At 28.6% G+C, this 14327-nt stretch overlaps 1 protein-coding gene across 1 annotated transcript; it reads right to left on the bottom strand.

Moving 5' to 3' along the window:
• Nucleotides 1-6597: 6597 nt before the first annotated feature.
• LOC133804880 (uncharacterized) lies at nucleotides 6598-9692 on the bottom strand. Its single transcript, XM_062242992.1, has 7 exons — nucleotides 9333-9692; nucleotides 9133-9232; nucleotides 8916-9036; nucleotides 8257-8378; nucleotides 8049-8170; nucleotides 7075-7234; nucleotides 6598-6994 (listed from the first exon to the last, which is right to left on the bottom strand). Exons 1-7 carry the CDS (start codon nucleotides 9631-9633, stop codon nucleotides 6967-6969), a joined length of 954 nt encoding a protein of 317 aa, XP_062098976.1. The 5' UTR covers nucleotides 9634-9692; the 3' UTR covers nucleotides 6598-6966.
• Between the last annotated feature and the right edge of the window lie 4635 nt (nucleotides 9693-14327).

Genomic DNA, 14327 nt, shown 5'->3' with positions numbered 1-14327 from the left:
GTGCTTCATCGAGCAATTCCATAGGATGATCGTCAAAATCACTATAACCCAAATCATCAACCCCTCGCCTCCCGAATGGATATGAATTATTATTTTTCAATGATTCCCCATGCCAATACCATGTACGATAACTTGTATCAAATCCCCAACAAAATACATGATTTTTTATCATGGTAATATTTCTTTTTGTTCCATTACCACAATCTATACATGGACAATGAATTCTTTCCGGATCACTACAATTTGTTTGGAAAAATTCTAAAAATTGGTTGAATCCGTCTTGAAATTGTTGTGTTTCTCTATTCTCAAGAATCCATGACTTATCCATAATGATAATATCTACCTAATTCCTAAGTTGATAATGAAAAGAAAATTAGTATAGTAACTTATAAAACATGTTCAACCAATATCATCAAAAAAAAATTGGGCAGAGTTTCCTCTGTATTTATAGCATATCCCAAGTTATCTACCTATAAATTCACATCAAACAAAACATATAACAAACAACATGCATGTTTTCAACCATAAGTCACCGCAGCACATAGAAAATTCACAGATCTTACTTCACTAAGGCACACATGTTCTCAACCTTCTGTTATCTCCGCAGCACACAATTTTATCTCATAACCTACTTCACTATGGATGAATATCTAATATATTCAAACTCCTCTAACAATAGTTTGTAAATATAAAAAATAAAAATAAAAAATTAAGTAGTAATTACTACTTACCTTAAAAATTAATATTCATCAATTTCAACCTCGAACAAATATTTCAACCTTGAGTGGGAGCTCACACTCAAACAAATATTTCCTACAATAAAAAGTTAAACATTAGTAAATATATGGTAATTGAATTTATCCTAAAATAATATAATTAACAAAAATATACTTTAAAAAAATCATTACCTAAATAATATACAAAATTATGCAAGCACTAATTAATTTTTAATATAAAAAATTATGTAAACAACATTATTCTAAATAAAATAATACAAAAATACCCTAAACCGAAATATACATTAAATAAATCAAGTTTTAGTGATCAATACACGTTTTAAACAATGAAAATGTCCTCCAATCCTATATAAAATTTCAAAAATATTACAAAAAATAACCATATGAACATACATAGAAACCACCATTAAACCCACACAATATTTCTTCATTTTTACCCTAAAACTTCAAAATAACTCAAGATTAACTATATATACATGATTTCAAGCTTTAATATGCAAGGAAATGGAAAAAAAAAAAAAAAAGAAATAGACAATGTGGGGCTTACCGTGGGTAGGGACGGCGTGGTGGGAGAGAGCTTCATCCGTGACTTCAACAAAGAAGAAGATGAGAAATTAGTGGGAAAAATAGGTTTTTGGGCTTTAGTGGGTGGAGACCACCTTTCTCCGCGGTTTTATACCCAAAATCGCAGAGAAAAGTGGACTTTTCACTGCGGTTTTGGGTATAAAACCGCGGAGAAAGGTGCCACACTTTTCTCTGCGGTTTTAGACCCCAAACCGCGGAGAAAAGTGTCTCATTCAAACCTTTCACTGCGTTTTTTTAAAAAACCGCAATAAAATAGGGCGCGGACATTAAATATACTTTTTTTTACTCTTTCAAACATTTTCACTGCGCTTTTTATTTATTGTTTAAAAAAAACCGCAGAAAAAACCTATATTTGTAGAGTGATTATCCAGAATTTCACGAAAATTTGCAGAAGACCTAGCTAGTATCACTACAATGAATACTCTCATATAAAAAATAATAACCGAAATTATAATATAGTTAAAATAGGATCATGTCCCATACTTAAGATTAAAAAAAAAAATGTGCCTTGCTCTAGACTATCCCCAAATTTTATTTTGGATTGTACGAGTGAAATTGATAATACATTTTTGTGTATAGTATTATTCCTATGTCAATAAATTATTTAATTAAGGATGCATATTTTGGGCAGTAAAAATTAGTAAAATAATCATAGTCTATGGTTTTCATTAACTTATTATTAACTCCAAAGTACAAAAGTCAATTAATCAAACTCTCTTTTGTGTTGCTTTTCGAAGTTTGGAAGATGCTTTATTTTTGGAAATTAAAAAATATAAATATATATGTTATATTTTTATAATTTTTAATATTAAATAAAATTACGTAAGTAGCAAGATTAGAAGTTGTTATGAGAAATAGAATAATACGAATTTATCAACATGTGAATTAAAATAAATAAATAATTAATTAAAAAAAAAGGATATTGGAAAAAAATTCCGCCGACACTTGTGGTTTTTTTTTATTTTTAATTTTAAGGCAATATAACATAATTTCACTTCATTGCTCAGTAGTGGGGTAATTGTCCTTCGAAAAAAATATTTGTGTTTATTATATTTTATTTCAATTATTGTATAGTTTGATTTTTTATTGTAGTATTTTAGAGGTATTGTTGGATACACATTTAATGAAAATTCAAGTTGTTATTTATATTTATTTTTTAAACTCTAAGTCTGTCTAATAAAATATAGAATTTATTCATGAACTACTCAACATATCTGGTTGGATTGGATAGGTTAGTCTTTCTCTAACTTTTTTTTTAATATAAATTGATGTGTTTTTACTTAATTTTTAAGGTTTTTTAATTATTATAATTTATATTACATTTTAGCTTTTTATTTTATTTTTCAAATGTTTCATATATCTCTTCTATATAAAAATTGCGTAGATAACATAAATTTTTTGTTTTAACAATTTTTTTTGTTAATTTTATATTTAAAATATTTAACAGAATATGTTTTTAAAACCAATTAAAAATACATATGCATTAATTATATCAATATAAATTCAAATATTATAAAATATCGTTATATTAATATAAATCCAAATGTTATAAAATATCATTATTATAATAATATTTAATACTAGACTAGATGTTTATTAATTATATCCATATAAATTCAATTGTTATAAAATATTATTATTATAATAATATATAACACATAATATTTAATCTTAAATTTTATAAAATTTTGCTAGAATAAATATTTAGTAATTATATTAACATAAATTTAAATATTATAAAATATTATTATTACAATAATATATAATACATAATAAATACATTATAATAGTAAGTAAATAATATGACTGTGTAACTAAATAATAATAGTGTGATTGTGTAAATAAATAAGAAATTATAATAACATTTATCTTCTATTAAGAATAAAGAAGTTTCTTTTCCAATCATTAAGCTGTGATTTAAATAATATTATGAATGTTCTTTACCTTAAATAGGATAGTTTGTGTTCTAAAAAAATATCGTATGATTTAAAAAAAACATAAATAATGTTTTGGTTTAATTTTTCTTTCAATATGTTTATGTCATTCTTTTATATACAATATTGTTTATTTATTTAAATTTTATAAATTATAAAAACTTAATAAAAACAATTAATAAATTTTCTAAATAAAACTACGCAAACGTGCATTGCATGTTGCTTGTATCTAATACTATTAAATATATATTAAACATTTTGTAAAAAAAGTAACTTTTTAAAAATATAAAACCATATTTCTAACTTTTCTAAACTTAATTTTTAAAAAGCTATACTTTTTTTTTCCATTAAGTTTGAGATTTTCTCATAAAACCATATATAAAACTTTCTAAAATTGAAAAAAAAAAGCATAGAAACAATAGCAAATGCATATTCCCATAAAAAATTAAATGGTAAACAAAAGTCATATATAGTGTAATTTCCAAAAAAAAATACATATTAAACATATATATTTATATATTAATCACTAGATTATATTTGGTAATAACTCACTTAAATTAATTATTCAAATTGAGGACAATCAAATTTAAATTGACTTTGCGACAAAAAAAATAAAATTAATAATATATTTTGACTTTTTTTCTTTCTTTTTTTTTAGGATTAGACTTAGGGTTGGAGTTTTTATGAATATTCCTATTTATTGTTCAGCATCACTTAAATTAATATTAATATAAGTAGATTTTCGATATTAAATTATAATATAAACTCAAGATTTGTATTATTTTTGGTACTCATTCACATTGTTGGTCAAATTTAGCCAAATAAATGACTTTTTTTATAATCATTATTCTACAAGTGATAAAACTATCATTATACCTATTTTTGATACAATGACGTAACTAGTCTTAAGAATCTCGAGTGATTTAAGTTCACATAATTTCAGAGTTTTGAGTCTTAAATCTAATTTGACTAAGTGGATGTAAGTCATTAACTTGGTTGAACTACTATAAATTTATTAACCATTTATTATTCTCTAAGTTCATGCAACACTATTTTTTTCATTGAATTACAATATCTCCTTAAAAGCTATAGAATCATTAATATATAATGAAAAATGCTTATCATCCCGATTGAATTTTTTTGACGATCTAACTTACCTTAAAATGATTGGGCCTTAAAATTTTTTACTGTCCTTTTAAATAAACATTTCATGCTTTTAACCATTACTTGGACCAATATTTTGAAAACATCTGGATCGTGAAGCATTTCCAGTCGTGATGTATAGCACAGTTCATATATAATTTTAATGGAATGAAAAACTACAAATAGAAATGCTCACTACATTTTTTTTAGAATTTCAATAAATTAAAAATTAATGATCATTCTTTTAGATTTACAATTCCACTAAATGATGTAAAAAAAAAATTATGTTATGGTTCTATATCTAAACTAATTTTTCTAACACTTGCACTATCTTTTTATCTTTTAAATCTAATAAAAAATGAAAAAATTGTCAATGTAATTTTTTTTTCTAGTTGAATTCTATTTTCACACTTTTACAAATCTCATTATATAAGCATTACACAAGTATAACTGCCTAGTTATTCATGAATATAAATAAAACTGTTGTATTAGATTTATGGGATTATAATGTAAGTGTTAGGTTACACATGGAAATATTATAATTTGTCATTCATAAAAAGGAATCTAAAACCCACATAATAAGATGGTTTTAAGACTATCTCTTTGTAAAGTAAAATCCCAAAAGATTCATTTTTCGGAATACTTTATTTTATTTTCTCATTGAGGTCGAACTTGAACCTATGCTTGAGATATAGTTATCTATAACTTATTCGATTTAGAGAGTTAAACGAGACGGATCGAGGTTGATGATGGCTCCCCCATCCCTGCCCCGTCTCAAGGCCAGGGGGATAGCTGTTTAGTAAAAAAAAAAAAAAATTTATCCTTGATAGAATAAATTAAAAAAATTAATATGTTTTAATCTAAAATAAAATAAAAAAACAATAAATTATACCATTAGAAAATATACATATTATATTATATATTTTTAATAATATTTATATTTAAAAAATAAATTAAAATAAAATTACAATGTAAACGAATTCGGCCCACTAAACTTATATTAAACTTTCTACCATGTCATAATTTAGTTCTATTTTTAGTCGGGTCAAAAAAGAAAGACAAAAGTAAGAAGATCAAGAATTGGGAAGAGAAAAAAAAATTATATTTATCCATGAATATATCTACATATTGTAAATTCAAACAAGGTCTACGACCAATGCAAAATATAGCATTAGTTCCTCATTTAATGTTTTACTTAAAAGCAGGTATAGATAGAGATTACAGACCAAATTTTTGGCCATTAAATTTAACTAATTCTAACACATGAAAAAGATTTAAATAGGATTAAAGAATAATAACAAAAAGGACAAGACCAGGTGAGTGAGTGAGTAGTGAGTGACCACATGCAGTTCTCATCTTTGGTTTGAAATTAATGTCTTTTAATGTCTCTATATATATATATATATATATATATAAATGCTTCTTTCTCTCCCATCTTCACATGCATGTACACGTGAGGAATTGATTGAGCTTCATATGCGGCTATATATATATATATATATAAATATATATGGGTGCACTTTTAATAGTTACTACTCATAGATAGTTACTTTAATATTAACCATTAAATTAAGATTAATGGTCCATATTTATAATTGTTAATTGATATTTCTAAAAATAAAATTTGATTTTTTCAAATTTTGGAAGGGTTACCTCATGAAAATCGTGTATTTATTATAAAAATATAATATTGTAAACTTTTTAATTTTCAATGGTCCATATTAAACTTTTTAATATTAAACATTAGATTAAGATCAATGGTCCATATTTATAGTTGTTAATTGATATTTCTAAAAATAAAATTTGATTTTTTCAAATTTTTGGAAAGGTTACCTGATGAAAATCGTGTATTTATTATAAAAATATAATATTGTAAACTTTTTAATTTTCAAATACATGTCAATTTCTAAATACACCTAGTGTCTCCCATGGGTTAGAAATAACATTAATTATGACAAAAAGAAATAACTAAATTCGAAATTAATGTAGAAAAAAAATATTTACTTGTTGGTGATTTGCTATACCAAGTCACTATGTTGCTACATCATTATAATTGTTAGTACCCATCTATGGGTAGTACCCGTTGAGAAGTCTTCATATATATATATATATTCAGATAATACACTTAATCCTAAGAACCAAAGCGTGCATGTGAGACCATGATATGAATATAATCTAAAACCATGGAAACCAAGTCAGATAAGAAAGGTAAATCACTACATTAAAAGGGCAAAGTTGAATCGAGTTACAAAGATCTTTACAGTGATGACTTTCATCAAGTCATTTCTCATCAACATCAGTTTCAAAAAATGGCTGCAACTATGTATTTTCTACTTTTCCTACATCATTTCGGTTACCGGGCAATCGCTGCCCTCTGTTGCGAAGAAAAAGAATGAATGCTCTCTCTGAAATGGAAACTAAAGATCAGACCCCAGATAGCCAAATGGACAAAAATATCAGTTGAATCCTTAATATGTGAAGTTTGAGGTAAGTTTTGTAGTGTAATGACTATACAAAACTCCAAAGGTTTTAGACTATGAAAGGCTACATTTTTCTTGTCTACTCCTTCAAGGGCGCTCCTTGGTTTCGCCTAGTCTGTGAGATTGATCGAATTTCGTATAGCAGTATGAGAATGAGAGACATTAAAGTTTGAAGAAAAAGCAGAAAGAGATTACCTTTGACATTTTTTGGTTCTGTATATGAGCATAACACTCAGCAGAACAGGAACCAATGATGAACACAAATGCCCCAAAGAGTGTCCGCTGACGAAATAATGATTGGAATTGTATATTTTCTTGTCTGCGATAGCTTCGAATTTGGATATGAGGTAAACACCTGTGTGCAGCCATAGAATGAACATAATGTCAATAAATATCTTATAATCACCATACTAATCATGTTATTTATGTTACTTCAAGGTCTATTGATATTACTCTTAAAAGAAAATCCACATTATGTGTAAAATACTTGTTCGGGGCCTCAATTAGTACAATAAACTCTGATGTGTATTCTGTATAATTTAAATCCAATACAGAAAATAGGCCTGGTAAATGGATTTTAAAAATTTAAAACAGTGAAGTAAGGTTTGATGTGAGAACTTCTACTCCATGTAATTCTAATGAAACAGAACTATGAAAAATATTATTGAAGAAAACTTTAATCATTAATGTGTAAAAAACAGTATAAAAAATTCAACATTTCATCTACTTAGCATCACCAAACAGCACTAAGCTTCCCACCTAAATCTACAACAATTGGAGACTCGGAAACTATAGTAATTGCTATGTGAGTGCCTAGAAAGGAGTCGAACATCAGATATCATGGTCAGTTGTCACTGAATTCAGTGGAAACCACTTCAGATGAAAATGCCAAGCAAACCTGATGCTGCACTTTCCAAACACAATGTTTCATTGCTTGTCTGACTATATTACTGGAACTTCACACGAAAATTTCGGTTGATGCTATTGCCATGAATGAATATTATAGTTGTTTTAATTTTGAATTCATTTTACCAGTTTTCTTTCTCTTATTGAATTGGCCAAAATAAATCAGCAATGTAAGGAATAATCAAACAAAAACATTGAAAAGGTATAACTTTAAATGTTTTGACATCTCAATAAAAAGATGGATGTGGTGTGGCTGCATATACCTGTTGCCCAAAACCAATATCTTGAATGAGTATATTTGGGTCTATACACAAATGCAATAACTGAAATTGCAACAGAGGGGATCAACTGGAACATCATGCACAACCTAAGATCGTTATAGAATCTGCAACCAACTACCAAACCATGTTATGAATAGATTCGAAGAACTCGCATAAGAATTTAAGGCATTTTCGAGGAAAGTAAACTAACCTTTCATAAGCAGTACTCAGGAAAGCAGCAAGAATAAGTGCAAACAGACAAGTCAAGCCGATCTTCTCCCCCACTCTTTCTATTAGGCAACTAGAAAAAAGTGAGGAATATGCCATCATCATCTGCGGTTCCAACTTATTACAACAATATCTATAGAAACATCATAATGAAAAAACACAAAACAATAGGGCGAAAAAGGTAACGAGTCCAGCTCATCTCATTGAAGTAAGGCACGTAATCGACTCATTATGAATATTGTGTCAATAATTGGTTTCCTTGTTTCATAACTGGAGTTTATGACATAGACAAGATTACTTGCTCTTTGGAATCTTGACGTGAGTTGAAAAAACAAATAAGAAGGGAGTTTTTAGGGATATTTTTTTTTTATTATCAGTAGATTTGTTTCTTGTCCACGAAATAGGTTAGAAAAAATGTAATCGAGTCCGAACTATGTAAAAATGACTGTGCATTGTTCTTGAATTGTTTCATTTGGTTTCTTGAGAATTCAATTCCTATCTGAAATGAATCTAAATGTTCATACTTGGTAAACATAAAAATAGCAAACTAGCCTTCAGATAACAATCATGGCAGCAAATGAAACAGATAAAACAAACATCTAAAAAATTGATTGAAATAACAAAATGTGAAATGATGCTAACCGGTAAGGTGTCCCACACTACTCTATCATCACAAGGCTTCAAATGATAATAAGCAGAACCAAAAGCCACACCAGTGATCCCAGCATAGAACAACGCCCAACCCCAAACCTCACCTCTCAAACTAAAAAAAACCAACCCAGTTAGCAAAATCCAATGACATTGTCAAAACAAACAAACAAACAAATCCCAGATAAAAAAATCACGAGAAAATCCAAACCTTATATTAAAAAACTCTCCTTTGACACATAACACAAAGCCCAGAACACCAACAACCAAAAATGGGAAATTTGTGATCACATTCAAAGTGTTGGGTACTCCTGTCAAAGATGAAACAAACCCAGATACCAAAATCAACTCAGTTAATCAGAACAACAAAGATTAGACTACAAAGAAAGAAAAAGGTAAAGTTTTGGGCACCAAGAAAATTGCGCATGTCAGCGAAAAGGTGGTGTTGTGGAGAGTGAGAAATCTTGGGAGTGACCCACATGAAGATGAGCCATATGAGCGAAGTTCCTGCCCAGATACGAGCTTTGTTCCATCTCGGAAGTTGATGATGATGAAGATGGTGATTCATAAGCCACACCATCTCTCTCTGTCTCTCTTTTCCTTTCTCTGAAAAGCTCACAGGATCTTTCTTTCTTTGTTTAAAAATATTTTTGGGATGAGAGCTGAGACGGTTCTTTTCTGGTTTTGGAATTGAGATGTTTACACGTAGCATAGTACTACTACTGCGACAGTCGATGTTGTCGCGTCAGGATTTGGAGAAAGGAAGGCGAGAAAGAGAGAAAATCGCATAAAAAAAAGTAATAACATAAAACGAAACAAAAATCATTTATTAATAATAAATAGAATAAAGACAGAGTCAAATATTAATATTAAAACAGTTGAGGCAATCTTTGTACGCCACGTGGCGTGGAGTTTTTTTAATATTCAAATTATTTTTAGTTAATGAAAGATTTTTTTTTTAGTGTTTGATTTGATGTCATTTATATACAAATATACAATTTAAGAAATGAAATTTAGATGCAGGCTTTTTTTTTTTTGTTGGGAGAGGGATTCATGCACTTTATTGTAATGACATAATTTTTTTTAGAAAATTTATTTTTATGTTTGAAAGAATAAAATATTAATTTTTCAGATGATTTTTTTTTATTTTTAAATAATAAAGTATGGAGATATAAAAAAAAATTAAATTTTAAAATTATTTCTTAAAGGGTAAACATTTATTATGCAGTAAGTACAATTAAACTAATTTGAAAAACAAAAAATGTAGAATCTAAAATTGACTAACATATGTTATATTATTTTAAATAATATAATGTTAAATTAAATAATATGATAAAATGTGATTTGTCGAGAGTTATCAAAAGTTACGAAATTGGATACATGTGTGTGCTCAAATGTAATATATTCTAGAATTACAAATTTGTAACTTCTAGATATTAGATAATAATGTATAGATTGAGAGCAACACATTTGTGTTTGAATTTTATAGAGCCATTATGTAACATGGATGTTGAAGACATGTTTTTAACTTTCATGAGATGTATGAATGTTACAAAAATCACATGAGAAAAGATTTAGACGTTTTTTGGAAAACTTAAAAATTGGAAGCTGAAATTGTACTGTGGCCACGGTTACTGATTATCCTTGGCCGCGGCCGGGGGGGAGGGGTAGAGGCTAGTGGCCGCAGCCACTGATACTGTTGGCCATGGCCTGCGGCGCTAACAACCTATTCCAATTTTGTTTTTTCTCCAATTTGAATGGTTTTAACATTCCAAGTAACTCCCAAATATTCATGTTAACTCCATAAACATCCAATTAAACATTGGCAACAGCCATGGAGGTTGGTGGAATTTGAAATTCAAAGGGTATCTCAAACTCTATAAATAGGAGTCTATTGCTCACTTGTAAGACACACAATTTTCTATTCACAAAGCACTTGGATGGAAAATACACCATAGAGGCTTAATAATTCCAATGAGCTATTTCCTTGGGAGATCCCTTAGTGCTTATAGAATAGGGGAAAACAAGTTTTTGGACAAAGGTCTTAAATCTTGTTCAAGTTGGTGATCCCCACTACTCTACACATTAGTTGTGTGAGAGTTTGTGCTCTTATTATTATTCTTTTCACTCTTTTGTTCTTCTTGTTCTTATTTTACTTGTATTATTATTGTTTTGAGATTGTGATCTTTACCTTTTACATCTTTCTATTTACTTGTATTTTATGCAATTGAGTTGTAACATTACTGTTGACGCCGTTTTTCATCAACTTAAATAAGAAGAGCACTAAACACTGATTTAAGAAAACTAATAAAAAAACATACGAGATTTTACGTGGTTCAGCTCTTAAATTCTACCTAGTCCACGAGTCAATATTATTCAGTGGTGGAATTCTCTTAAAGCTTTTTGAAAGTAATTCTACAAAGTATTCTCAGTATCCAAATTGTCCCTACAAATGAAATTCTACAGTCAATTTATAGACTAGTTTACAAAATATCTTCCTTTTTATTCGAAAAATTACAATTTAAATTTGAAATAAATACAAATAAATGCATTAGTTACAAAATATTCCATAATAATAAGGATTAATTATCAGATTACAATAAATCCCCAAGTAATAGGGATTTTCAAACAGCACCCGCGTTCAAACTGGATTACCGACCTCGAACGTATAATTTACACACTTTCGAGATCGACCAACATCACGAGCTCATCATTATGGTTAACCTGATCCTTAGCCAGTACCTTTATCAAGATCATTCTCTTTGAGCTTGCAATGCCTAGGCTCGAACCTTCCTGACTGGTGCTTGATCGCCAATACAAACAAATCAGGAAATTTATACAAGTGTTGAACCATTTTAGTTGAGCAGTTTTGGCTTCGAGCTTGACTTGTAACCTCAAAACACCTTCGAGACTGCATGTAGCTTCGAGCTCACAAATTCCATTGTTGTCACCTTGATACCGAGCGAAATTGTTAAACTCAATTTGCCTATATGCTGATGACATGGCTTCTAGAACTTTATGATGAACTACACAAATATTATGTAAATACCTGCTTATTTCGAGCTTACATTTTTCGAGCCTACATTTCTATTCTCGAAATTTGGGTGTAAAAATTACTTTAATCAAACACCTTGTTTATTGTATTTTTACATAGAGTTGTATTTGGTTTTTTCTATATTTCCATTGAATATAATATATTCTCTAGCAACATAGCATTAGGCCCATTTAAAAAAATCCTTAAAAGAAGGGATTTTTTTTTTTGTTAAACACTTTTAAATTTGGATATTTAGCCTGAAGTTAACTAATATTGACATGTGGATTTCTATTTTAATACTTACACTGAAATTATGCAAAGTTGCACTCATTGCACTTTTATTTTGTTCCTAGAAACCAACTTTGAAAAATTTATTGCTACAAAAAAAAAAACTTTCAAAAAGTTACATTTTAGAGCACCATAAATCTTGCAAAATTGGGTGTTGTAAAAAAAAGTAGAAATCATTCCCACTATCCATCAATTAATGAAGAGTAAATGGTAAAAAATATTTTTTTAATGTTATTTTGTAAAAGGAAAAATACTATTTTGGCTCCTATATTATTTTCGAATACGCGATCGGCCCTAGTGTTTTTTTAAATGACAATTCGGACCTTGTATTTTACAAAATAGTATCCTAGACTTGATTTTTGTTAAAATATTTTCAATTATAAGATCGATTCTTGGGTTGTTAGATATGAGATATGTTTACAGTAGCGGAGAAAGTGGATGATGAACTAAGAATGAAAGATTATATTTGAAAATATTTTGACCAAAATCGGATCTAGGGTGCTATTTTGATCCATTTTGTAAAACACATAGTTCAATTGTCATTTAACAAAACACAAAGGCCAATCGCATATTCGAGACAAACAAATCGGCCAAACTTGTATTTTTCCTTTGTAAAATAATATTCATTTGATATTTTTTTTGCAAAATAACCTTAGAAGATTACTTTCACAAAAAATTATCAAAATGTAGTCATTTGTCCAAACACCAGTTTAGAGTACCATTTTGGCCTCAAGTTAAGTGTTTTTGAAAGGGTCAAGTGTGTAAGTATTTCATACACTAATGTTAGGCTTAAGAATGGGGTTGTAGAGGGAAAACAATATGAAAAACTTTATGGGTTCGTACTTGGCTCCTTTAGTTCTCATTATAACAAGTTTCACAACTAAAAATATTAAATGAATTGCTTAAAAGTAAATGGTTTATGAATCTCTAGCAATAATGTAATTTTTTTAAATAATAATGTATTTTATTTTAGAATCATAGTTATAATTATAATTAGTTTCAAATTATAATTATAATAATTATTCTTTGAGAAAAACTTGTAATTTTTCATGAATTTAGTAACCAGTAAGCAATTTTCCAAGTATTATATTGGATTAAGAAAAATCTAGTAACCATTTATGTAGAAATCTAGTAGCAATGTTCTTATAGAGTTTTGAATGGTTATGTCTTCATTATCGTTACATTTTTAGTGACATGTTATAGAAGATTTTAACAGAGACATTTATTCTAGAATCGAAATTCTATTTTCAAAAAATAAAACTATAAGGTTTAAATCATTTGGGGTCCCTCATCTTTTCTTAATCTATCACTTAGGTCCCTATCTATTTTCTAGTAGCATCTAACTCCTCAACGTTATACTTTACTAACATTTAAGTTATTTTCTCACAACCATGTTCTCTTGTAGAAAATTACTCACTAAATTTTTAGAATTTTAGGTCACGTTTGGCGTGCTGAATAAGGAGATCGTATTGTATTAAATAAGTAGAATGCTATGTTTGGAATGAATTTTGTATTATATTAATTATTAGAATCACAAATTTTATTACAATACCAACTGCATTATATAATACATAAAAATTGAATGTGTTGACATGCATTGTAATATTTTTTAAATTAAGTTGTATTGTGGTAAGGTCGGGGTCAAGGGTCGAGGTCAGTGTTGGGGTCAGCGTGTGGGTCTGGGACTGGGGCCAGGTTAGGGGTCAGGAGCCGAGGTCGGGGTTTAGGCCGGGGTTTAGGCCAGGGTTGGGGTCGAGGCGGGGTCTGGGGTCAAGGTCAGGGCCGGGGATGGGGGTCGGGGGTCGAGGTCGGGGGCCGGGGTCGAGGTCGGTGTCCAATTAATATAACATAATACAATACAATTCAATTGCGTACCAAATATAATATAATTTAATACAACATTTTAATACAAGTGAATATCAATCAAACACAATGTTTTATAAAAATAATATTATACAATACAATCATATACAATATTATACAATACAATACAATGCAATACATCATACCAAATGTGCCCTTAATAACCTATTTCGTAGAAACCTAGTAAATCGGTTATATATTTATTTGAACCTATTTTTTTG

This window comes from Humulus lupulus, chromosome X (genome assembly GCF_963169125.1).
Source record: "Humulus lupulus chromosome X, drHumLupu1.1, whole genome shotgun sequence".
NCBI lineage: Eukaryota > Viridiplantae > Streptophyta > Magnoliopsida > Rosales > Cannabaceae > Humulus > Humulus lupulus.
Note: the sequence above shows the minus strand (reverse complement) of the source record. Positions and strands in the feature narration are given on the sequence as shown.

What these genes read in the sequence shown, in the direction of transcription:
- LOC133804880 (XM_062242992.1), bottom strand. Translation starts at nt 9,633, where the DNA reads ATGCTACGTGTAAACATCTCAATTCCAAAACCAGAAAAGAACCGTCTC. An exon ending in TAGTGTGGGACACCTTACCG is followed by an intron (nt 8,379 to 8,915) that starts GTTAGCATCATT and finishes TTGGAACCGCAG; the next exon opens with ATGATGATGGCATATTCCTC. An exon ending in CTGAGTACTGCTTATGAAAG is followed by an intron (nt 8,171 to 8,256) that starts GTTAGTTTACTT and finishes AGTTGGTTGCAG; the next exon opens with ATTCTATAACGATCTTAGGT.